The 26,550-nt window shown below is 39.3% G+C and overlaps 1 protein-coding gene across 4 annotated transcripts in view; it reads left to right on the plus strand.

The window, feature by feature from the left end:
• The window catches only part of DERA (deoxyribose-phosphate aldolase (putative)), a 144,239-nt gene that overhangs the window by 17,051 nt on the left and 100,638 nt on the right, over positions 1-26,550 (plus strand). For all 4 annotated transcript variants that reach the window (XM_011954487.1, XM_011954501.1, XM_011954478.1 and 1 more), the window contains exons 2-4: positions 22,330-22,427; positions 23,898-24,045; positions 25,839-25,934. In XM_011954487.1, coding sequence (XP_011809877.1) covers positions 22,330-22,427; positions 23,898-24,045; positions 25,839-25,934 — 342 coding nt within the window. The remainder of the gene's footprint in view (positions 1-22,329; positions 22,428-23,897; positions 24,046-25,838; positions 25,935-26,550) is intronic.

Raw genomic sequence — 26,550 nt, forward strand, 5'->3', positions numbered from 1 at the left:
TCTCAAAAAAAAAAAAAGAAAAATAATAATTGTATATATTTATGGGATACAGTGTAATATGTTGATACATGTTTATACAACGTGAAATGATTAAATCAAACTAATTAACATAATCACCTTACATAGTTTTTGTGTTGAGAATGTCTGAAATTTACTCTCATAGCAGTTTTGAAATACACATTATTATTAACTGTAGCCACCATGCTGTGCAGTAGATCTCAAAGACTTACTCTTCTTGTGTGACTGAAACTTTGTACCCTTTGACCATCATCACTAATTGCCTGCCGTAATTGGAAGACCAAAACGAAGGTAGATATGAAGTTTACAGGTAATCACTGTGTTTAATTAACAAATTTTAAATTTATTTTTTTGTTTTTTTTTGAGATGGAGTCTGGCTCGGTCGCCCAGGCTGGAGTGCAGTGGCGTAATCTGGGCTCACTGCAAGCTCCGCCTCCCGGGTTCACGCCCTTCTCCTGCCTCAGCCTCCCGAGTAGCTGGGATTACAGGTGCCCGCCACCATGCCCTTTTCAAAAAAATACAAATTTTTTGTATTTTTAGTAGAGACGGGGTTTCACTGTGTTAGCCAGGATGATCTCGATCTCCGGACCTCCTGATCCGCCCGCCTCGGCCTCCCAAAGTGGTGGGATTACAGGCGTGAGCCACCGCGCCCGGCCACAAATTTTAAATTTCTTCCCCTTTATTCCACTTACAGAGAGTTTTGAACAAGAAACAAAAAGGATTACTTTAAATTTCAACTCTTTCTGCATTTGCATTTTGGATTATATGGTGGACATGACATGAGCAAACTGTGAGCACAGGAAAAGGCCGAGGGCCGAGATCACCCTGTTCGGACTGTTTACTCTTGAGTCATTGAGCCAGCTGATGGCAAGGACAGCCCTTATGAAGTAGGGGAGATTTTGCCTGTGGGTGTGTTGGACTCTTGCTGCTTACTTTTCCCACCCCAAGGTGTCTGCTTGGAGAGTGGTTTTGCCTATTAAATTAAAAGCTGTCTGGGAGAAGAATAGAAAATTTGGCTCTCACTAAAGTGTGAAAGACTGTTGGTGTTAATAGCTTTTTCCTGGGAAAGGTAAGTTTGTTTGGCACCAAGGAATGACCCTTTGTATGTGCAGTTTAAATTGTTTAACCAAAGGGAATATTTGGTTATGGGGAGCCTTTTTGGTGTCCCCGAAATCTTGCCATTTTGACTTCTGTCCATCATGGTTTTTGTGCACTTCACCTTACTTTTCTCAGCCTTCTAGATCTGTAGCTATTAAATCCTGTCCTGCAGACAGGAGCAGGGTTCTCTGTGAAAACTGGACAGGAGTCAGCTCCTTTAGAGCACTGGCTCAGCCGCGTGACTTCCACCAGGGCTTCGGGTTCAGCCGGGTCAAGGGAGCAGAGGCGGGAAGCTTGTGTTCCTGTGGAGCCCCACCAGGGAGAACGTCTCCTGGCGACCAGCATCCAGGCCACAGTGATCGCAGAGCTAACCCACACTAACTTCTGAGTGGGCACATCTAAGGACTTCCCTTTTAAAGGTGGAATGGGGTGCTTTAAAGTTTTTGATGACTTGTCACAGAGCATTTGAAAGCACTGGGAAAACCAGCCACCTTGTCAAAACCTGTGCTGCAAAAGAACCTCTTCCAGAGGAGAAATTGCAGAAAGAGAGCAGGTGCTGTGGGAAGCAATGTTTTGAATTAGCACCCAGCAGGTGGTGATTTCCCCTCTAATTCGATTTTAAACAGATATTCCCAGACAGTGTTGGCAATCACTGTACTCCATAATGTAGCGGAGGCTTGTTTGTTTGTTTTGAGAGACAATATCAACTCAAGCCCTGTCTGCTTATAGTCACAGTATTTTAGCACATGTTAGATGCCTGCTGTTTAAGGAGTACACCTACATTCCAAGCTCCTTCTGTGTATGTGTCCGTATGTGCATGTTTAAATATATATTTAAGCACAGACAAAGGCATTACCGGAGAGCATGAGACTGTTAAGTAGGGATCTGGAGAGTATTTGATTTTTATCTGCAAGTCCAAGGGTAGTCCAAAGATAATATATATACAGTAGCTACACAACAAAGCTTTCTTTTTTAAATTTGTCTTTGAAAGCTTAGCTCACTTCAGTTTTGAAGGATGACCCTGTACCCCGGTTAGAGAATTTGGTTATAGAGTTTTAGTCCATCCTGATTAAAATTTTCACAAATAAATAGATATGTTGGGATGTTACTATTTAATTACCTGTAGCTTTTTTGAAAAGAAATTGGATTTTCGGGTGAGACTGACATTCAAATCCTGGTTCTTCTACCTGTAATTTTTGAGTTTTGTAAGTAAAAAATGTTGTGAGTAAAAGCTAGTTCAGAGTAACTGTGAAGATTAAATGGGGTATTATATGTACAGCAGTTAGCATGGTGCCTAGAATATAGTGAGCCACAATAAGAATTACAGACCCTTCCCTTTACACAACATATATTAGGAATGTTGAAAAATTCTGACCTTAAAGCTAAAGAATAACTGATTGTGAACAAGGGTATTTGCTGACTGGAATATAACATAAGGTTGTGAGGGAAAAAAGTTCAAAGAGTGTAGGCAGTTGGAACCTCAATATATGCTGGGATATAATGGAAGTTGAAACTAGACATGTATTCAATACCTTTTTACTGATTTTCTTTCATATGGAAATGTGATTAAAGGTAGTTATCAATTGTTTTTTTTTCCTTCCAGAGGGAATTTATCCATCTGAAGTTCTTTTATTTTTCATTCTTTTTTGATCGGCATCTTTAAAAATTAATCAATAGCCAAACAACAGAGTAGGTGTTTATTTGATAAGTCTCATTGGTACTATCCTATGACTATTTTAGATAAATAATCAGAGACAAGTGCTCATACACTATTACTTAAGAACAGTAACACTTTTTTGTCATTGCCAAAATAGACATTGGTTTCAGAATTTAAATATATAAGTTTTAATAGCAAAATTACTGTTATAATTCTCAGGTCATTTAAAAAATTTGCTTAAAAAGTTAGGCATCAGGAATAATACGAACTCACAAACTTCAGGAAATGAAGTTGTTAACACCCCTCATAAGATATGTTTTTCTTTTTTTTTTTTGAGACGGAGTCTTGCTCTGTCGCCCAGGCTGGAGTGCAGTGGCTGGATCTCAGCTCACTGCAACCTCCGCCTCCCGGGTTCACGCCATTCTCCTGCCTCAGCCTCCCGAGTAGCTGGGACTACAGGCGCCGCCACCGCCTGGCTAATTTTTTGTATTTTTAGTAGAGATGGGGTTTCACTGTGTTAGCCAGGATGGTCTCGATCTCCTGACCTCGTGATCCGCCCTTCTCGGCCTCCCAAAGTGCTGGGATTACAGGCTTGAGCCACCGCGCCCGGCCAAGATATGTTTTTCATAGTTTGTATCTTATCGTAGAGGTGAAACTTAAAAGTAAATGTTTCTGGGAGAGGTCATGTATTACCTTAAATTCATGGTAAAGTATAAATGACCAATCATAGATTTTTCCTGAAATGAGACTTAAGTGAGATAGTTTGTGGTAAGAATAGGACATTGAGTACTGACCTGTGTTAATACGGGAATAAGTTTCAGGAAAAATAGGTACAGATATTGTATAATCTTAAAGTTCCATTAATTGTTTCTCTTTTTTGAGAGCTTAATATACTTAAATTTAAATGAAATAGTTTTCAAATTAAACTGTCTTGTGATATGGAAACTTTTGTCTGTTACCTACTTTATCCAAGATGTTAATTTGACTGAAAAGCATGAAAGAGAACTGATTTTTAGATGACAGCTTTCCAAAGCGTTGTTAGTTCAAGGATTAACTCACAACTTTAGGTATGTAAATATGTGTGTGTGCTTTCCAAATTTGACGAGAACGTATGAACCCATATGATACTTTACCTTAAAGTTTCACTATAATTTGTTGGCCAGAGACAGTGGCTCACTGCTGTTTCCCAGCACTTTGAGAGGTCGAGGAGGGAAGCTCACTTGAGTCCAGGAGTTTGAGACTAGTCTGAGCAACATGACAAAATCCCATCTCTATAAAAAATACAAAAATTAGCTGGGTATGGTGGTGCACGCCTGTAGTCCCAGCTACTTGAGGTGGGAGGATTGCTTGAGTCCAGGAGGGGTGGAAGTTGCAGTGAGCAATGATTATGCCATTACACTTCAGCCTGACCGTGAGAACCTGTCTCAAAAAAAAAAAAAAAAAAGTTTGACTATAATTTTAAAAAGAAATTTCACTGAGGTATAATATGTGGTGAGAACATTTAAAGTCTACTGTTAGCAATTTTCAGGAATACAATATATTGTTATTAACTGTAGTTACCATATTCTACAACAGATCTCTTGAACTGAATAAATATTCTAACTGGAATTTTTATATCCTTTGACCAACATCTCCCCAATTCTCTCTCCCCAGCCTCTGGTAACTACCATTCTACTGTTTCTATGAATTCAGCTTTTTTAGAGTCTACATGTTAAGTGAAATATGTGGTATTTCACTTAATGTAATACCTTCCAGTGTATCCGGAATTTATTCCTTCTGGTGGGTTCTTGGTCTCACTGACTTCAGGAATGAAACCGCAGACCCCTGTGGTGAGTGTTACAGCTCATAAAGATAGTGCGGACCCATAGAGTGAGCAGCAGCAAGATTTATTGTGAAGAGGGAAAGAACAGAGCTTCCACAGCATGCAAGGGTACCCGAGCGGGTTGCTGCTGCTGGCTGGGGTGGCCAGCTTTTATTCCCTTATTTGGCCCCGCCCACATTCTGCTGATTGGTCCATTTTACAGAGTGCTGGTTGGTGCATTTTTACAGAGTCCTGATTGGTGCGTTTACAGTCCTTTAACTAGACACAGAGCGCTGATTGGTGTGTTTTTACAGAGTGCTGATTGGTGCATTTACAATCCTTTAGCTAGACACAGAGCCCTGATTGATGCGTTTTTACAGAGTGCTGATTGGTGCATTTACAATCCTTTAGCTAGACACAGGGCGCTGATTGGTGCGTTTTTACAGAGTGCCGATTGGTGCATTTACAATCCTTTAGCTAGACAGAAAAGTTCTCCAAGTCCCCACTCGACCCAGGAAGTCCAGCTGGCTTCACCTCTCACCACGATTATCTGTATTGTTGTAAGTGACAGGATTTCCTTCTTTTTGAAGGCTGAGTAGTATTCTATTATTTAGGTATACTACATTTTCTTTGTCCATTCTTCGTTGATGGACACTTAGGTTGATTCCTTATCTTGGCTATGATGAATAGTGCTGCAGTGAACGTGGTAGGGCAGATGTCTTTTCAACATACTGACTTCACTTCTTTTGGGTATATACCCAGTAGTGGGATTGCTGGATCATATGGTAGTTCTATTTTTAATTTTTTGAGGCATCTCTATACCATTCTTCATAATGGCTATACTAACTTACATTTCCACCAACAGTGAACACAGGTTCCCTTTTCTCCACATCCTATCATTTTTAAAAATTATCTATTTCTGGAATTCCTACTCCTTAGATGTTGGACTTTCCACAGTGATCCTCTAATTTTGTTATTTTCCCCATTTCCTATTGTATTAAATTAATTTTTTCCTCCTAGATTTTAAAATAAGTAAATGTTCATTATACCAAATTGGCAGAAACTTGTCTATAGTTTCTCCCTAACCAGTCTATCTTATCCACCAATCTGATCAAATCAATGAATGTGGTCCACTGGTATTTCAAGTCCAGAGTCTGAATTTCAGGATTCTCTGTGACCTCGTATCATAGGAATAAAACATGATTGGTATGTTTGAATGAATGTCCACTATACCCGTGCAACCGTGTTTTTACTCCCACATATAACTTTTACCATTGTTACTCTGGAAACAGGCTGTCACCATTCCCAAACTGGTCTTCATATTATACTCAATGTTGGACCGTCTTCTCCTTGATTCTCAGTTAATTTCTACTAGTCTATCAGGGCAGGTCTATCGGCTTGTTGAAACCTTCTCTGGCCAGCCTCGTCTTTTTATAGTGACAGAATTGGAGCTAGAATCCAGTTTCCTGCTTTATTCTATACTGTTATGCCCTGTATTTAGCACTGCTGCTCAGATCAATTAAATGATGACTGTCAGGCCACATAACCCGGTTCTTTCCTTTTTGTCAGTGATTGCCTTCTAATTCTGTGGTAAGTTATTCAGAGAAGGCCTCCAGCATCAAGTTGGTTGTACTAGGATAAAGCACTGTAAAACAGCTAACAAAGTGCCTGGTGGAGTTAGTGCTTCATAAACTGTTATTCATGGTTTTCAACTGCAAATCCAGTAATGATGCATATTACAGAACCAGAGAACCTAGAGTTCCCTTTCTCCAGGTCAAAGCTGTGTTCCCAGTGCTGATGCCTTGCATGTTCCTGTGAATCTCCATCTGTGGCTACCCAGTACTTGGCCTCAGTAGACAGCCTGTGGATTTGGATGTATTAGAACTATGCTGTTAAAAGTTTTACAATAGGGCGCGGCGGCTCAAGCCTGTAATCCCAGTACTTTGGGAGGCCGAGGCAGGTGAATCACAAGGTCAGGAGATTGAGACCATCCTAACTAACATGGTGAAACCCCATCTCTACCAAAAATACAAAAAATTAGCTGTGTGTGGTGGTACACGCCTGTAGTCCCAGCTACTCAGGAGGCTGAGGCAGGAGAACTGCTTGAACCTGGGAGGTGGCAGAGGTTGCAGTGAGCTGAGATCGAGCCACTGCACTCCAGCCTGGGCGACAGAGTGAGACTCCATCTTAAAAAAAAAAAAAAAGGTTTTACAGTAAATTCACTTGGAACTATAGTAAATTCAAAACAAAATGGGTGGGAAACTTAATGGATATTTTAACTGCCTCTTTCTTTGACTTCTTGATTCAAAACCAGAAGTATATTTCTCAAACAACTTTTGATATGTGAATTGCTGAGGAAAACTATATAGTCCCAGCCTGGCAGGTTAAGAGTTCCTTGAAATTGTTAATGAAATGCTTCATACTGGGAACTTGGTAGAAGTACTTAGTTTCTGAAAAATCTTTTGATAAGGCTTCCCCTAAGAGTTTAAGGAAAATGCCAGCAGAGTAAAAAGTACTACCTTTTTCATAGGTTTAAGCATATTAAAACAATAGCCAAAAAGATTATGATAAAACTGCTGTTCTTCCCAGAGAGGTCAGTCATTGGTTGACACCACTGTTTTTTTATAGCAGATATTTCCAAAGCTAACAAAACTCTTTGGAAGAGAGTTTGGAAAAACAATTGATGGACATCAAATTAAGGTGTTTGAAAAACTAACAATATACTAGTTTTCCAAATAAATTGAGCTGAATTTAAAGACATGGACATCCATTGCTATGATATTTTTAAGTTTCACTATAATTTTTTGGCTGAGTATGGTGACTCATGCCTGTAATCTCAGCACTTTGAGAGGCTGAGGTGGGTGGATCACTTGAGCCCAGGAGTTCAAGACCACTCTGGGCAACATGGCAAAACCCTGTCTCTACAAAAAAATATAAAAATCAGCCAGGCGTGGTTTGAACCTGTAGTCCCACCTACTTGGAAAGCTGAGCTGGGAGGATCGCGGGAACTCGGGAGGTGGAAGTTGCAGTGAGCAATGATTGTGCCACTGCACTCCAGCCTGGGCAACAGAGTGAGACCCTGTCTCAAAAAAAATTTTCACTATAATTTTTAAGAAGAAATTTCATTGAGGTATGTGTACAGTACTATGTACTAATTTTAAATGTTTTCACATATCTGTACAAAAGTTTCAGTGTAATTTGATTCATATGTTTTTATTAGTGGGATTTTAAATATTTACATTTTAAAGTTGGGGAAGATAAAAATAAAATACTTCCTAGTCTGCCATTTCATTTTTATGAAGAAGGTTGCTACTAGAATCTTTTCATATTGGTTTCTATATGTTGTTTGTTGTTGTATAATATATTACTCCAAAATTTAGGGGCCTGAAACAGTAAGTATTTATTATCTCACAACATTTCTCTGGGTCAAAAATTTGAGAATGGTTTAGCTGGGTAGTTCTGGCTTGGGGTCTCTCATGAGGTTGCAGTGAAGTTATTGGCCCAGACAGCCATTACCTGAAGGTTAGGCTGGAGCTGGAGGATCTGATTCCAGAGTGGCTCACCCATATGGTTGGCAGCTTAGTGCTGGCACCTGGTGAGAGGCCTCAGCCCCTTTACCATGTGAACACCCTCCTAGGGTTGCTTGAGTGTCCTTATGACGTGGCAACTGGCTTCTCCCAAGGTGAGTGATCCAAGTAGGAAGGCAAAAGCCACCATGTGTTTTCTTACCAAGTGTTGAAGTCACACGCGGATATTTCCACAATCTCCTCTTGATTACGTAGGTCACCTCTATTAATTATGGAAGGGGCATGAATACTAAGAGGAGAGAATCCTCACGGGTCATTTTTGAGGCTAGCTACCAGTTTCCCTTACTTGCTATGTTAATTATTTTAACTTGCTTTTGTATAAGTTTCTTTCTATGGCTGAAGATTTCAAACACTCAGAAAAGTAGGACTAGTATAAAGAACACTCATATATCTGTCATGACCTAACACAATAATTTACTCTTTGTGTTGGCAGTTTTTTCTGCAATATCTTACATTAAAATTACAGACATTTTGGAAAACATGTTACTGTATGAACTGGCCCTTGCCGCCCTCTCTTTCTTTCACTCATAAACATAAAAAAGTTTGCACTTTAAAAAAATTAATGTATTTTCTTAAATACCATAACATCATTGTCACAGTAGCCAAATTTGAAATAATTCCTGGTTAACATCTAATACTGAGACCATATTTAAATTTCTCCAGTTGTCCCCAAAATGTAATGTATTTTATAGCTGGTTAATCCAAGCCATAATACCAGTGAAGACTATGTATTTTATTCAGTTGTGTTTGTCTTCCTTTACAGCAGAACTCCCTTTTTTACTATCATGATACTGGGTTATGTTTTCTGTAGATTGTCTCACCACCTGGATTTGTCTAATTATTTTCTCGTGATGTCATTTAACTTATTTCTCCATCTTCTGTCTTGTCTTATCTTGTCCTGTCCTGTCCTGTCTTTCTTTTTTTTGAGATGGTGTCTTGCTCTGTTGCCCAGGCTGGAGTACAGTGGCATGAACATGGCTCACTGAAGCCTTAAGCTCCTGGGCTCAAACAATCCTCCCATTCAGCCTCCTGTATAGCTGGGACCACTGGCATGCACCAGCACGACCTGGCTAATTTTTAAATTTTTTGTAGAGGGTCTCACCATATTGCCCAGGCTGATCTCCAACTCCTGGGCTCTAGCAATCTTCCCACCTTGGCTTTCCAAAGTGATGATGGACGTGAGCCACTGTGCCCACCCTGTATTTTCTTTAATTTGGAAGTTATATCTAAGACCTGATTCGATTCAGATTAAACAGTTCTGGTAAAAGTACTTCAGAAGCGATGCTGTGTATTTTAAATATCACATCATGAGGCACAGAATGAGTGCCTGGCGATCCCATTATAAGTGAAGTTAAGTTTGATCATTTGCTTAAGGAGATTATAGCCACATCCACCAGTAGTGTAGTTCTAGTTTCCCCTCCTTGACGTGCATGTCGCGTATGAGTTGATACTCCAATACCATGTGAATGTCTTGTTTTTCATTGACTTTTCACCCAGTTTCTTTAGCATCCATTGATAATACCAAATGTATTATTTCATTAAGTGTAACAACATAATGTAGTTTGCTTTAATTTGATTCTTATGTTGTTAAATTACATGTTTTTCTTCTCCGATCTCCTTTGATGGTTAACACTAAGCTGCACAATCTTTGTGGTTTTGGATTCTTTTTCCTTGCCCCTAGATGTCCCTTTCTTTTTATGTTTGTTTATCAAGTAGTAGTTGCTTAATGCATCTTGGGTAAGTGAATGGCTATACTTCCTTTATTCTGGTGTATCAGGGCTTCCCCAAACTACCAACTCCCTTTTTCATTAAGTTATGTGTTGTCGTCCTCAATTCATCAAATATTTGTAGATCATTTGCTATGCGTCAGTTAAGTACAGTGATGAGGAGCTGGGTTATTATTAATGAGGTAGTCTGAATACCTTTGTTTTGAGGAAGCTCTAGTATCTTGTTGGCAACATCCAAGTAGGTAATTCAACTATCACAACGTAACCACTGGATTATGTACCAGGGCCTGATAGACAATAAAACACCTAAATATTTATTGACTGACTTGGTTAAGAGTTGTAATATCAATCTGTTAAGGTGCAGTGGAGCCCAGAGGAAGACTTAGTGGTTGAAGAGCTGGGGAAAGTTGCTCAGAAATGACATTGACTTGGATATTTGGTAAGGTGACTTAGCATGCAAACTAGACACTTTTGACAGTAAAAAGGGAGCACTAAAAATACTTAAAATTATATAATTAAAAACATTGAATGATACATTGCCTTTATTTTATTAGTAGATCTGTTCAAGAGAAAATAGTTTCGTTCAAACACTAAAAAATTCATTCTAACACTAAAATATACTCATGTACATCAAAGCCAAAAAATTTATTCATATTATCTCAGCATTATAAAACAACATAAGTTGAATTATTACTCTGCTTTAATTAGCTTCTTAGCTGTATCAATCTGTGTGTCAAAGTTGCATTTTGTGTTTATTAAGTTTAAAATTCTTGATAGTTTTCAACTGATTCTTACCCATGAAACATGTTTTTAAAATTAAGAAAATATTTTCTCTACAAGTGTTGAGGTACTTGGTAAGTTTAGCACATTCTATAAATGGAGGATATTTTCAATTCACATTTTTTTAAATTGAAATGTGTAAATATTTTACCAGAAATGTTTTCACAGCTAATATATTTATGCCTCCATTCTGAGACAAAATAGTAAATATTTTTATAAGACAAAACTTGTCAAATAAGATGTCTCTGTTTATGATCCTTTTGGATATTTTACTAATTCAAATACTGTAAAATTATAAGTCTTCTCAATTTCATTTCTTTCCAGTACAGAATATAAGTTTATCTAATTTAAAATAGGAGCTTGGGGTAGCTAGTCTCCAGAGATGGACCACGTCTCTGGTACTGATGCCTTTGTGTAGTCCTGTGTTGCATTAATTCTGGGCTGGCCCTGTAACTCACTTTAACCAATGAAATATGGCAGAAGTGATGCTCTACAGCTGCTTTAACAATTTTGGGTGCTCTGAGCTGCCTATTAAGAAATTCAGCTACCTTGTTGGAAAAGGCACTTGGAAAGGGAGAGGTCTGAGGACTACATGGAGAGAAAGAAGGCGACTTAATGTCCCAGCAGAGCCCAGTCTTCCAGCTGCACCCTCCAAGGTATCAGAAATGTGGGTGAAATCTTGTATGTCCTAATCCCAGCCACCATTTGACTTTAGCCACACGAGATCTCAAGTGAAAGCAGCAGCACAACCACTCAGCTGAGCCCCAGTCAACCTATCAGGAGAAATAAAATGATTGCTGTTTTTAGCCACAATGTTTTGTGGTGGTGGTTATGTAACAAAAGATAGTCAAAACAGGCAAGTTGAAGTATTCCAAAGTGCAACTTTAGAATTTTAAAATTAACCCCATGTACGCTAGTTGAAATATCATTATTTTATTTGTTCAAATCCATTCTTCTGTAGGAGTAAATTTTATGTCTCCCTCTTTGCAAAATTGTCATCAATAATTGTAGTTCCCTAACAGTTTCAAAAACAAGAGGCTTTGGTGTTTTATTTATTTAACTTTTTTTTTAAATAAAAGATTTTCAACTGATTAAAAAAAAAAAAGCCAACATTTAAAGGTCTTATTTAGAAGATAGTTCAAGACCGGTGTACATCAGCTTAGATTGATTGACAGAATGGCTCCTAACTCTTCGAAGAGTCAGATGTTTCTAGTATTCAACTGATGAGAATCAGCAAAGAGAGAGTGCGTATTACCGTGAAGAAAGATTTATGTTTAACTTAATGCCACCTTTTTCACAAAGATCAGATCGTTCCTTTATTCTGTGTATAAATAAAATGTTTAAAATTTCACAATGACAGTTTTTATTTTAGTTAGACTATGGAAGCATATTTGGATGAAATTATGAATTATATGTCTGTCACAAAGAGATCCAGGTATGTGGCCGGGCGCGGTGGCTCAAACCTGTAATCCCAGCACTTTGGGAGGCCGAGGCGGGCGGATCACAAGGTCAGGAGATCGAGACCACGGTGAAACCCTGTCTCTACTAAAAATACAAAAAATAAGCCGGGCGCGGTGGCGGGTTCCTGTAGTCCCAGCTACTCAGGAGGCTGAGGCAGGAGAACTGCTTGAACCTGGGAGGTGGCAGAGGTTGCAGTGAGCTGACGAGATCGTGCCACTGCACTCCAGCCTGGGCGACAGGGCAAGACTCTGTCTCAAAAAAAAAAAAAAAAAGAGATCCAGGTATATTTCTGTTCCATAAGTTTCCTAATTTAATAAGAACATGTTTTTATCATGCTACTACAACAAAATTTGTATCCATGTTATCACTGCAAAATCACATAATTATGTGTTTTATTCTAACTTCTTTAACTGAATTTATAGTGGTAGTCACAGCAATGTCAGTTATTTTACCTTCAGCAAAATAGACTTCCAGTTTTTTATTTGATAAATTAGATTTTTAAAATGAGTCAATATTCAAATTAATTTAACTGATTTTCTGTTTGAAGCACCTATGACTCTGCTGTGAAACTGATATTTTCTAGTATTTTGTGAATCTTCTGCTAATGGAGCCAACAACTTAATAACTACTGCTTTCCTTATTTTATTTTATTTTATTTTTTGAATTTGAGATGGAGTTTTACTCTATCACCCAGGCTGGAGTACAGTAGCATGATGTTGGCTCACTGCAACCTCCACCTCCCAGGTTCAAACAATTCTCCAGCCTCAGCCTCCTGAGTAGCTGGGACTACAGGTGCATGCCACCACACCCAGCTAATTTTTTGTATTTTTAGTAGAGACGAGGTTTCACCATGTTAGTCAGGATGGTCTCGATCTCCTGACTTCGTGATCTGCCCGCCTCGGCCTCCCAAAGTGCTGGGATTACAGGTGTGAGCCACCGCATCCGGCCTTCATACACATTCACTGGAAAATTTAGATCTAAAAGTGAGCAATATTTAGAATATAGTCATTTATCTAAATGAAAGTCATGCTCAGAGTTTTCTGTAACTGTGTCTTCTGAAGATGTGTTATATTGCTATCTTTGGACACAGGCATCTTAACTACTAATTTTTTGGGGTAGATAGTGATGCTTTTTAGCAGATTTAGGTCATCCTGGAGTCTGATATATATGTATAGATAGATAGATAGATACCTTTGGTTTCTATGGCTCGTGGCAAATGCTGAAAAACATTTTGTGCAAATTACAAATAATCAACTTTCTTGGGAAATGGGAATTTGGAGTAAAATTTTTTCTTAAACATACTTTTTTTGAGGTCATTGTTAATGATAGCTTTTGTTGTTGTTGCAGAATTAAAAACCCTGATCCAAAGTAAATAGTTTTAGATTCACAGAATTTGATAAATCATATAGTTTTCTGTAGTGGTTGTACTAATTTGCATTCCTATTACCAGTGTAAAAGTGTTCCCTTTTCACCACATTCACGTCAACATCTATTATTTTTTGACTTTTTAATCATGGTCATTCTTGCAGGAGTAAGGTGGTGTCTTATTGTGGTTTTAATTTGCTTTTCCCTGATAATTAGTAATTGAGCTTTTTTTTATATGTTGGTCATTTGTATATCTTTTTTTGAGAAATGTCTATTCATGTCCTTTGTCCACTTTTAATGGGATTATTTGTTTTTTTCTTGCTGATTTGATTTCCTTGTAGATTCTGGATGCTATTCTTTTGTCGGATGCATAGTTTGCGAATATTTACTTCCACTTTGTGGGTTGTCTATTAACTTTGCTGATTTTTTTTTTTGCTGTGCAGAAGCTTCTTAGTTTAATTATGTCCCATTTATTTATTTATTTTTTTGTTGCATTTGCTTTTGGGGTCTTAGTCATGAATACCTAAGCTAATGTCTAGAAGAGTTTTTCTCATGTTATCTTCTAGCTCTTCTAGCATTTTTATGGTTTCAGGTCTTAGATTTAAGTCTTTCATCCGTCTTGAGTTGAGTTTTGTATAAGGTGAGAGATGGGGATCCAGTTTCATTCTTATACATGTTGCTTGCCAGTTTTCCTAGCACCATTTATTGAATAGAGTAGCCACGAATATTCTGAGTACCCTCAGTAATCAGTGAATGCCTGGCATGCTGGGAGTGTTTTGTTATGTCTAGGAGAGTGAGGAAGAGAGTCAAGTTTTGGTTTCCTTTTAGAGTGAACCACTTGGGAAAGTAACACTGTTCGCTGCACCGGGCTCTCACATGCTGTGCGACCTTGCTGGAGACTGAGAGAAGAGAAGCTGGAGTCTCCCAAATACATCTTGGTATATTTTCAACTTTGTTAAGAAATGAAATGTAGAAGATGAATGCTAGCACAGAGGGGACAGGAGGCATAAACTGGGCTTGTCTTGGGCAACCCAGGATGCGTTGGTCACCCTAGTCAGGACCAAAAGCTCGGCAATAGTTGGACCATATTGGGAAGAACTATCAAATTTGACTTCAGTAGTTACTTGAAGCATAGAGTGGTTGGGGAGAGGGATAGCGAGGTCAGCCCTGACAGTGTGTTCTAATCTGTAAACTCTTCCACAGACAGACTTACCTGAGGCTGTTTATGGGTAGTGAGCAGAGGAAGTTCTTCTTTGAATTTTGTACTTCGTGAATCTGACAGATGCTTCTGGATCTTTGACTTTTCACTCTCCAGGTGGGAATAATAGCACCAGAGATTGAGTAGCTCTTATTTGTTTGAAGACAAATTTTAAATGCAGAATGGAAAAGCTATAGTCAATTGATTGATGAGATTTTGACCCCTCTCTGCTGTGCTTCGTCTAGTGATTTGCTACAGGCCACCACCTGCTCTTGTTTGAGCTTCCTCCTTGGCTTTCCCACCACAGCCAGAGGGATTATTTTAAAATGTAAATCAGATCATTTCAGCCCTTGCTGAAAATTCTCTAAAAGACTTTCCGTCTTACACGGGAAAACCTGCTGAAAAAGTCTCCTTAAGGACCTTTTGAACCCTATTGGCCATGGCTCACCATATGCAGTATATTTTATATTGCCACATGGTACACACCACACAGTACACACGGGATTGAAACAGAACTTCCATGAATGATCCTACCTGTATAACATGCATCGTATCTTGACATTTTCTATTTTTCTGTTTCTTTCTTTTTTAAAAACGCTCATTGCCACTGACAAAATTGATTTCGTGACATATCCGTGGGTTATTACCCTCCTTTTGGAAAACGTTTTACTATATGATCTGGCCGTTGCCGCCCTCTCTTCCATTTCCCGTACCTGGCCTTGCCTACTTTCCTCTGATTACACTGTGTCCCTGCTTTGCCTTAGATACGACTGTTCACTCTTGCCTTCTCCTCTTTCTGTTACCGGAAAGAGGTCCTGATGCAGACCCCAGGAGAGCATTCTTGGATCTTGTGCAAGAAAGAATTTAGGGCGAGTTCAGAGTAAAGTTAAAGCAAGTTTATTAAGAAAGTAAAGGAATAAAAGAATGGCTACTCCATTCTTTTATTTAACCCCTGAGGGCTGCTGGTTGCCTATTTTTAATAGTTATTTCCTGATGATATGCTAAACAAGGAGTGGATTATTCATGCCTCCCCCTTTTAGACCCTATAGGTCTAAAAATATTCCTGCTATTGCCATGGAATTTGTAAACTGTCATGGCACTGGCGAGAGTATAGCAGTGAGGAGGACCAGAGGTCAATCTTGTAGCCATTTTGGTTTAGGTGGGTTTTAGCTGGCTTCTTTACTGCAACCTGTTTTATCAGCAAGGTCTTTAGGACCTGTATCTTGTGCTGACCTCCGGTCTCATCCTGTGACTTAGAATGCCTTCACCTTCTGGGAATGCAGCCCAGTAAATTTCAGCCTCATTTTACCCAGCCCCTATTCCAGATAGAGTTGCCCTGGTTCAAATGCCTCTGACATTTCTGCCTAGAACACTGTTTCCCTAGATGATGGCCTCATTGCTTATTTCACCTGGTGCCCTGTTCAAATGTTTTATCATCAGATTTGCCTGGCCCATGCCCATCCTACATTCTCCATTTTCTTATCCTATATAACTTTTCATTGTAGCTCAGATGTATAATATAGTTAATAGATATTTATGTGTTTGTCTCTTATTAGGAAAGGCCTGTGAGAGTAAGGATTTTGTTCTTTTCAGCACTGCTCAATCTGCAGAGCCTCCAGTGGTGTCTGGCACCATTGTGGATAGCCCTTTGATATTACTTGAATGAATGAATGGTTTTCATAGACATGCTTGCATTTGTCAAACTCTCCAGGAGGTTTTCTGTCCCTTGTCTGTCTTGTATCTTGTTTAAGTCTTGACTTTGGGTAGAGATCCCTGCAGACTCTCTAAACAAGGCTGGAGCCATTTGATCTAGAAATTTTGGGTCCTATGCACCTTGAGCATGGACTAGAGGGGAATGTTGGCCCAGGGACGGTCTGTGTCCTTGGCCCCACAGACCCCTGCCCATGGAGAGGAGCACAGCTATTAGGTGGGCTAGAGCAGGCTCTTAAATAGAGCGTGGGCCCATCTCATCCCCTTGTAATGTTAGTATCATGGAGGAGCAATATAATGATCAGTTTCTACCTGGGGGCCTGTGGTGAACATTTTGGTGATCTTTTCTGTGGGAACAGAAACGGCACTCTGATATCATCATTTCTGCCTGACATTGTGTAGCTGTGTCAGGCTGGCTTTCTGGAACAGCTCAGTGGCCAAAGATTGATCACGAAGGGTTTAGAGCTGTGAAAATGCCCCAGGTAGGTGTTGTATGATGCTGGTGCCTGGATCACAGACAGCTGCTTACTGGTTTACCTACTGTAGTCTGCCTTTCATTCTACCTGTCCTTCACACTGCTGCCTGGCAATTCCTCTTAATTCAAGAGTTAAGTATTATTGTGTGTTATATTTCCCGCTCAATAAGATAATGCCTGGTCTTTGTAAGAATGTTTAAGTATTAGGGGAATATATAACATGAGAAAGTAGGAATATAATCTTATCTCTGAAGAGAAACACTTCTATGAATTTGGCATATAGTTTTTTTTTTTTTTTTTGCAAATACACCAACAGATACATGTTTTGTATTTTTTGTTTTTATTAACAGTTTTATTTTAAAAAGCACACTGCTGTGCATATTTCTTATTTTTACTGAGTAATGGTATCATAATCAGTTTCTACAACAGTACTTACTGATGTACCTCGTTTTTTTTTTTTTTTTTTTTTTTTTTGAGGCGGAGTCTTGCTCTGTCACCCAGGCGGGAGTGCAGTGGCACAGTCTCAGCTCACTGCAAGCTCCACCTCCCGGGTTCAAGTGATTCTTCTGCCTCAGTCTCCAACTAGCTGAGACTACAGGCTTGCGCCACCATGCCCAGCTAATTTTTGTATTTTTAGTAGAGACGGGGTTTCACCATATTGGCCAGGCTGGTCTCGAACTGCTGACCTTGTGATTTGCCTGCCTCGGCCTCCCAAAGTGTTGGGATTACAGGCGTGAGCCACTGCATGCAGCCTGTACTTCGTTCTTTTTAATGGCTGAATTGTATTCCGTATTATGGATTTGCTATATGTTATTGAACTGGACATGGATCTTGGTGTCATTTGCAACAGTGCTACCATAAATGCCTTTTCATATTTGCATTTGCAAACTTATAAAAGTATTTCCATGGGACATATTCTGTGTGCCGATTACTTTTTAAAATACTCCTTTAATTCTGTTACAGCCCTATTTGGAAATCTTCTGTGACTTCTGGTCACCTGTATCATAAAGCCTAGACTAGAGCCTAGAGCCAATAGAAACATAACATGAGACATGGAGTCGTTTTAAATTTTCAAGTGTGCACATTATAAAAAAATAAAAAGGAACAGGTGAAATATTTTAATAGCATTTTACGTAGCCAAATGTACCCCAAATATTATAATTTCACTGTGCAATCAATGTTAAAACCTAAGTAGATATTTCACATCCTTCTTTTTGTACTGAATCTTTGAAGTCTGTGTATTTTACACTTAAAACATATCTCAATTTGGACTATCCACATTTGAAGGGCTCAGGTAGGCACACGTGTGTGGTTACTGATTGGACAGCCCATGCCTGCACTCAGCCTGGTGCTTACGGCACTTTACAAATAAGGCACTCGGTCACACAAGCCACATTCAGTCACATTTAGCCAACCTGCTTTTGCTTCTGACAGCCCCACAACCTTGCAGTGCTTCCTGTCTATTTTTCCTGCATCCTGCACAGTTTTTTGGGCAGGGTTTCTCAGCTTTGGCACTGTTGACGTTTGGGACCACATAATTCTAAGTTGTGGGTGCCTTGTAGGATGTTGAGCAGTATCCCTGGCCTCTACCCACTAGATACAAATGGCACCTTCTCTAGAATCCCCCTACCCCATCTGTGGCAACCAGAAATGTCTCTAGACTGAGAATGCTTTAGGGTGAATCAGAAATCTCTACTTATCCATTAGGGTTGTTTTAGCCAACTGGATAAGCCTACTGTGACCTACCCTTCCTCTGAACTGGACTTCTTATCCAGCCAGTGTGGGAAATTTTTATTTTTGTGTATTAGGAACGAAGTTAAAATCAAAATAGAAAATGCACCTCCTTTCATAGGGTTATCATTTGGTGTTACATGTTTTAGGAATGCTGTGAAAAATACAGGAACTTCTGTAGAAACACAAATGAAAATGATGGAAAGGCTAGAAAGTAAAGTTGCACTAAGACTTGAACCAGAAAATAATAATAGTAAATTGTGAGAAGAGTATTTGAGGACAAATTTATAACCAACACAAGGGCCTAAAAACCACCAAAATGACATACTAAGATAAATAGTGGGACTTTCTTCATTGGAGAATTTTAAGAGGAGAGTGTCATTGCCTTCCAGTTATGGTTTCATGTCTGTTCTCCCCAAAGGCATGTGTACTTAAAACCCCTTTTGGCCCCATAAGAAGATTCTTTGGTCCTGATGAGATTATGTGCATTAGAATCACTTCTCCTGGAAAGGAGACGCTAAAGGGTACTTGAATAAAATATTAAAAATTATGAAGGACATAACAAAGGCCAATCAGTCCTTTCTTTTCCCCAGACCCCATAATATGAGAACATGGGTTATTTGATGAAATTAAAGAGTAGCAAATTAAGTGCTAATAAAACGAGATAGTCACTTACATAATTCATTGCCATGGGAGGTCACAGAGGCAAATTTTGTGGCTATATTAAATATGGGGCTGGATAATTTTATGACCGCTAATGATATTTTTAGCAGTCAAGGCTGATACTGTGAGAGAAGAAATCCTATTACATTCTCCAGTAGATGGTTTGCAGGGACCTCTGGCAAGAGGTTTCTGAGAAGTGCAAGAGCAGACCTTGTGAGTTCTAACCTTTGGTGTACTCAAAATTGATTTTTAAGGTGAAAGTTCTCAGGTATCCCATTCATACTTCAGTGGCACCTTTTCTTGTAGAGATCCAAAAGCCCTTTGTAGTCAGAAGCAGTGGAGAAAGACATTGCCCAGAATTAAATCCTTTCTGGTCTTTGGGAACCACTCGACTTATTTATCATATGCCACCTGTGTGTCAAGTCCTTCGCTTGGAGTTTTAACAAAGCATTTGGGGACATAAACATTTGGACACATCAGTGGCATTCTGAGTGAAGGGGGTGTACTAAAGGTAGAATGCAGAGTTGTGTGGGAGCACAAAGAAGCAAAGGGATGTCTCAACCTGTGAGGTGCAGGGAAGGCTCCCAGAGAAGGTGACATTTGAACCGAGTCTTAAAGGATGAGCAGCAGTTCACTGTTCGGCAAGGCCGGGAAGGGTATTCTTGGTAGAAGGAGCAGTCCGCATGTACAGATCCGGAGACAGCCTGGCATCATGTGTCAGGGAACTGCCAGTAGATTAGGAAGGTTGCACCACAGAGGCAGAGGACCGGTGAGGAAGGAGCTGGGGCTTGAGAAGGAGGAAGGAGCCAGATGGTGAAGGAAGAGGCTTGTGTTTGCCTGAGACCCCTCTTCAACAGTGGTGCCACTGTTTCCAGTGGCGACAGTAGTGGTGAGTTGGGAGTAAAGAAGGGAAGGACTTCAGGGATGTCCCGTGATCGATAAAGGACAGCCTCTCAAAGCCTTGCCCAACTGAGTAATAGGCCTACCTCTTTTTGATCATGGTCAAGAATTAGTTGGCAGTGAGCCTTGGAGTTCACATACTCCTTGCTTCACTAATTTTCCTATATCTGCCTGAAACAGTCTTTACCATGAACCCAATCACCATTATCAATCATCTGAGAAAAAAGAGAAAAAGAGCCTCCTAGGGCTGCGTGCGGTGACTCATGCATAATCCCAGCATTTTGGGAGGGTGAGGCAGGTAGATCACTTGAGGTCAGGAGTTCGAGATCAGCCTGGCCAACAGGGTGAAACCGCGTCTCTACTAAAAATACAAAAATTAACCTGGCATGGTGGCACACCCCTGTAGCCCTGGCTCCTTGGGAGGCTGAGGCATGAGATCGTTTGAACCCGGGAGGTGGAGGTTGCAGGGAGTCAAGATCGCACCACTGCATTCCAGCCTGGGCGACAGAGAGAAACTGTGTCCCCCCAAAAAAAAGCCTCTCCTGTGTTTGAGTAGGGGGTGTTTCTTACAGGTCTTAGATAAATTGGGACGAAGTCTAGTGTGTCTGGTCTGATTTTCTCGGGCGCTGCTAGAACAAAAACAGCTCTTGTGTGGGAAAGCAGAGGCAGATTTCATCGGCCTGACCCCAGACTCCCATTTTCTCTGTGAAGTTGGCTCAGCAAACAAGCAAAAAAAAACATACAATATCTTTGAGGAGCAGGAGCAGATGGATTGAAATGTTAAAAATCTGGTTTGTTAAATGATTTCAGCTAACAAAATAATTAGAGAGAAAAAGAAGCACCCAAACTCTTCTCTTTCTTCAGTGAAATTTAAATAAGAATATCATTATTAATCACTTAGAGTCCAACTTGCAATTTCTATACCTTTAATACTGATACTTTTAAGAAGAATGAAATGAAAATGAGAGAAAGAACATCATCTGTAAACATGAGTTTAGATGCAAATACTTAAATTTGTATTGTTACATGATATAGTATGTGATCAGCAGTTTTCTTCATTGCATTATAAAGAGTTCTGTAATTAGTGCATTTTTTTCTAATGGATAACTTTTTCTACAGTACTCTTTTAAGGCTCTTTTAAAAACATGGAATTGCTAGAGAGATATAGAAGTGAGGTTAGTTATAGAAGGTAAATAATGTTCATGTCCAATTTACTGTGAGGCCACCTATGTTATAGGATATTGGTGGATGACGTTGAAATACATGTACCAAACACTGTTTGATGTTAGACACCCAAAGATGAGTAGGATCATGGCTGGCAGTGTACTAAGTACAACAAATGGTTTCACCAGGAATCCTTGATGAACTGATTACAAGTTCTGTAGTAGAGATCTATCAAATGTTAGCTCTGTCTGGGGAGCTGACAGTGTTTTCACAACAGCTAATATTTAGACTAGGTCTGAAAGTAGAAATTACAGTTAACTGGAAGAGAAGAGAGACTAGATCAAGGTAGGAGAGAGCATTTCAGAACAAAAGCAACAGAGATCTCTCCTGAAACTTTAAATAATTTGTTTTTTCTTTTTTTCTAATTTCTGTTATATCAGTCAATGTTGTTATTTCTAATACATTCTGAAAATTTTTTCTTTGAAGAAAGAATGGGCTGTATCCTGTCAGCGTGCAGTAGGTATTAATCTTGCCAGTAAGCGGGTAGTGAGCACAGTTTCTGTAATTCCCACCATTAGTTCACTTAAGTATTTATTAATCATTTGCTCTCCTGGACTGGACACTCACAAATAAGTCTTTGCTGTCAGAGGTGAGGTGCGTGGCATGGGTAACACACATTTCCTTGATTGTTAAGCATGTCTGTGTGATGAATCAATACAGGTTCTTCCAGTTCCAAATGTATAGGTTGGTACAGAGGCAATTGTGGTTTTTGCCTTTGAAAGTAATCCAGTGATTTTGCATGAAGTATGCCTTTTGTTGACTGGGCTTCCATCAGCAAGGCTGTTCATTTATTGTGGTACAAAAAAGAAACATAAGCTTTAAAAAAAGGTTGATGTCAGGTGATGAATGTATCCTTTCAAGGACCATGTAAAAATAGGTGACTATATTTAATGAAACTTTAGGTTTCAAAAAGTGTTTTTTCTGTCTGTTTTAGACCTTAGCTGGATCTCCAAAATACAAGTGAATCACCCGGCAGTTCTGAGGCGTGCGGAACAAATCCAGGCTCGCAGAACGGTGAAAAAGGAGTGGCAGGTAAGGATTCTTCTTGAGCATTCTGTGCCTGTATTTTACAATGCATGGTCTCTTCCCTCAAGGCCACAATATTGAATTTCGCTCAAGATGCATCTAAACTTAAAAGATTGCAGCTGTCCATGACTTATTTTAATAATTCATATATGATGATGATGGGTTGGAGAAAGATAACACATTTATCCAAACAAGTTAAAAATCTTATCACTCTTGAGTGGCAAAACCGCAAATGAATTTGAGGCATCTTTATTCATGAGTGAATTAAATGGCATATTTTCTCAACACATTTATTCAGTTTTTTAGACATGCCTTCTTTGGTTGTCTTCTATTTTAATTTTAAAGCCCTAACATCTAAACTTGATGTGTCCACTCTTGAGGTCCTTAGGTTTAAGAGTTGACCTTTCTTGACCATTGTGTTTACCTTACTATTACTTTCCATAAATCATTTTGCAAAATTCCAAAAATGATGTTTTGTAGAGTACTGTGGTCAGCATTTTCTTCAGTGTATCCCAACCAAAGACGTGCTGTGTAAGATTAAAAGGAATTCAGAGTTCATTTCACACGTGAGGCAGAATACTGTGATTGAATCCTTGCGAGTGATAGTTCACATTTTGCTCATCCTTAGAAATACTCTGATTGAAAAGATAAAAGAAAATTCATCAGACTGAGTTGTGAAATATGAATATTGTTTTAAAAATGGAATTGGATTAAATTGAAAAAAAAAACATAAAAAAACTTGGAAACTTTAAAAAATAATAATCTCATCCCAGATCCCAGAGCGGGAGGTAAAATGTAAGATAGAAACCTTCTTTTGAGGCCGGGCGCGGTGGCTCAAGCCTGTAATCCCAGCACTTTGGGAGGCCGAGACGGGCGGATCACGAGGTCAGGAGATCGAGACCATCCTGGCTAACACGGTGAAACCCTGTCTCTACTAAAAATACAAAAAACTAGCCGGGCGAGGTGGCGGCACCTGTAGTCCCAGCTACTCGGGAGGCTGAGGCAGGGAATGGCGTGAACCTGGGAGGCGGAGCTTGCAGTGAGCTGAGATCCGGCCACTGCACTCCAGCCTGGGTGACAGAGCGAGACTCCGTCTCCAAAAAAAAAAAAAAAGAAACCTTCTTTCGGAGTTCTTCTATGTCAGGGTGGCTCTGATGGGCTCTCCGTTTGGCTGAGATGGAGTAGTCAGAAGTGGGGAGACATGGGCTAATAGGGGTTTCAATTTGGGATATCTGTGGGAGAAAAAAAATGTTTAAGGCCACTCTTCCTCCATTTTATTTTGGGCAGTATTTATCTTGTTAGTGGCTCTTGAGCTGTGTTTATATCGTATCAGAATATTCCATAGAACAGTGTGGACACAAGATATTAACACCCATACTTGTCTAATGCTTCTCTACTAACCAACTGGGTTGGAGGTTTGTTTGTTTGTTTATTTATTTATTAAATTTACTTTGTTTTCACTTTTCTTTAAACCAGGCTGCTTGGCTCCTGAAAGCTGTTACCTTTATAGATCTTACTACACTTTCAGGCGATGATACATCTTCCAACATTCAAAGGCTCTGTTATAAAGCCAAATACCCAATCCGGGAAGATCTCTTAAAAGCTTTAAATATGTATGATAAAGGTAATGTTGTTGGTGTGATCTGTCTGGTGTTTACTGCTTACAATACTGATTACTAGATCTAAGAGGACTTAAGATACAACTGCTAATGATAGCAGTGATAGAATCCATGCTAGAAACTCTTGCTGTGTATACATGGACAGATTCTTCTCTGAAAAACAGCAGGAAGAGAATCTGAGTCTTTTTTTTTTTCAGGTCAGTTCTTTCCATCAGTTCTATGGATTAAAGTGCTTCATAGAGAGTGACTTTATTTCTTTTCAGTTCTTCAGTTTTGGAAAATTTCTGTTTAGTGACACTAAAATACTAATTCTGATTCCCTAGCCACACGTGAAAAAGCCAGTCTCATTACTTAATAATCACATCTCATACATAAAGTATTTTCTATGAGTATATGAAATACTTTTGAAAATAAAGTGCAAATAAGAAATATAGCCTGCTTGTATATTAGGTTAGATATTTCAAAAAAAGTCATGTTCACTGCCTTAGTATACATGAAAAGAAGGAGTTTTCTAAAGTTACCGTAAGTTTAGAACCTCAGCATTTTGGAGATGTTGGACACCTGTAAGAATTGATTCCCTTGTTTTCTTTTTTTTTTTTTTTCCAGACGGAGTCTTGCTCTGTTGCCCAGGCTGGAGTGCAGTGGCCGGATCTCAGCTCACTGCAAGCCCCGCCTCCCGGGTTTACACCATTCTCCTGCCTCAGCCTCCCAAGTAGCTGGGACTACAGGTGCCCGCCACCTCGCCCGGCTCGTTTTTTGTATTTTTTAGTAGAGACGGGGTTTCACTGTGTTAGCCAGGATGGTCTCGATCTCCTGACCTCATGATCCACCCGTCTCGGCCTCCCAAAGTGCTGGGATTACAGGCTTGAGCCACCCCGCCCGGCCCCTTGTTTTCTAAATAAGGAACCCAACACCTGGAAGGCTAAGCGGCATTCCCAAGACTACATGTCTTGTTACTTGCTGGGCTGGTTTTGGAGCCAGGACTCCTTCCCATGGAGTATGCTTCATGGCCCCCGAGTGCCTATCTGCTGTGAGTGCAACTAGAGATGCTGAATTGGCCCAGTGTAGGTCTTTTATCCCAAATAAACATTTTTAGGTTTATAGGTAACATACAAACCTAAACAGCTCTATGGGTTTTGAAAAGTATTTATTTATTTCGAGTTGGCCATAAAAATACCACCTTATTTATTGCACTCAAAGGTAACAACGTGGTTTAAGGTCTTATGATATTTCTTTGTTTTATAGTGACTATTTGATTTCTAAGTTTTTTAAAATTTATGAACTTATTTCTTAAAATCAGGGCTTCTGTTTCAGATTTTATTATTTCTTTCAAAATAGGGAATAGGATCAGTTAAATGTCATTTTTGTGGTACCGCCCTCCAAATTTTACTTAATATTTTTCTTCATCTGTCCTTCTTCAAACTGTCCTTTCTTCAGGTTGTCCTGTGAGAATGCTCTGTAAATACGGATTTTGTTATCTACCTGAAGTATTTTCATTTAGTAGTGATCACCAAGTTTACTATTTAGACATTTCTAAAACACAGTACTATGTTAATCTCAAAGAAGAGTATATCAAACTTGTTTTTATGACTTTTAATGATAAGAAAATAATCCATGTTGTCAAGAACTAGAAGGGAATGTGGAAAATAAAAATCTTTTAATTTATTGCAGCATTGCGGGGGAATTATTTTTTCTCTCGTTTGATTTTTGCCAGTGTTGCGATATAAATGATAATTAAGAGCATGTTGTGTGAATTGAACGTCATTTAAAGTTGGCTATTCCTATTTTTTCTTGATAGGCATTACCACAGCCGCCGTTTGTGTGTATCCCGCCCGGGTGTGTGATGCTGTAAAAGCACTCAAGGCTGCAGGCTGTAATATCCCTGTGGCATCAGGTAAAATGGGTTGTGTCTTTTGTTGTTATTTTTTAAACGTGTGTCCAGTTCTTCATACAGTGGGGTATTATATATAGTTTTGTACTATGATTTAAATTAGTTTATGTATTTAATTAGTTGTATTTATTCATTATTTTAGTATGTATTAATTGCTTAGTAAGTAGAAGACATATTTTTTCCCAACAATATAGAACTGTTTTCCTATCCTTAAGGAAACTCAGTTGGTTTAGGAGGAATAGTCAGGTAAAGAAAAAAATCATAAGGCATGATATATAGTGTTTTTATATATATACACACACACACACACACACACACACACATACACATACTAACACACACATGTATGTGTGTTCTGTTTATATATATATATGTAAAATATAATAAGGATATGTGGACTGGGGACGATGGCTCACAACTATAATTCCAGCACTTTGGGAGGCTGAAGCAGGTGGATCACTTGAGGTCAGGAGTACAAGACCAGCCTGGCTAACATGGCAAAACCCCATCTCTACTAAGAATACAAAAATTAGCCAGGCTTGGTGGCAGTGCCTGTAATCCCAGCTCCTGGGAGGCTGAGGCTGGAGAATCGCTTGAACCTGGGAGGCAGAGGTTGCAG

Source organism: Colobus angolensis, unplaced genomic scaffold (assembly GCF_000951035.1).
Source record: "Colobus angolensis palliatus isolate OR3802 unplaced genomic scaffold, Cang.pa_1.0 Scaffold11, whole genome shotgun sequence".
NCBI lineage: Eukaryota > Metazoa > Chordata > Mammalia > Primates > Cercopithecidae > Colobus > Colobus angolensis.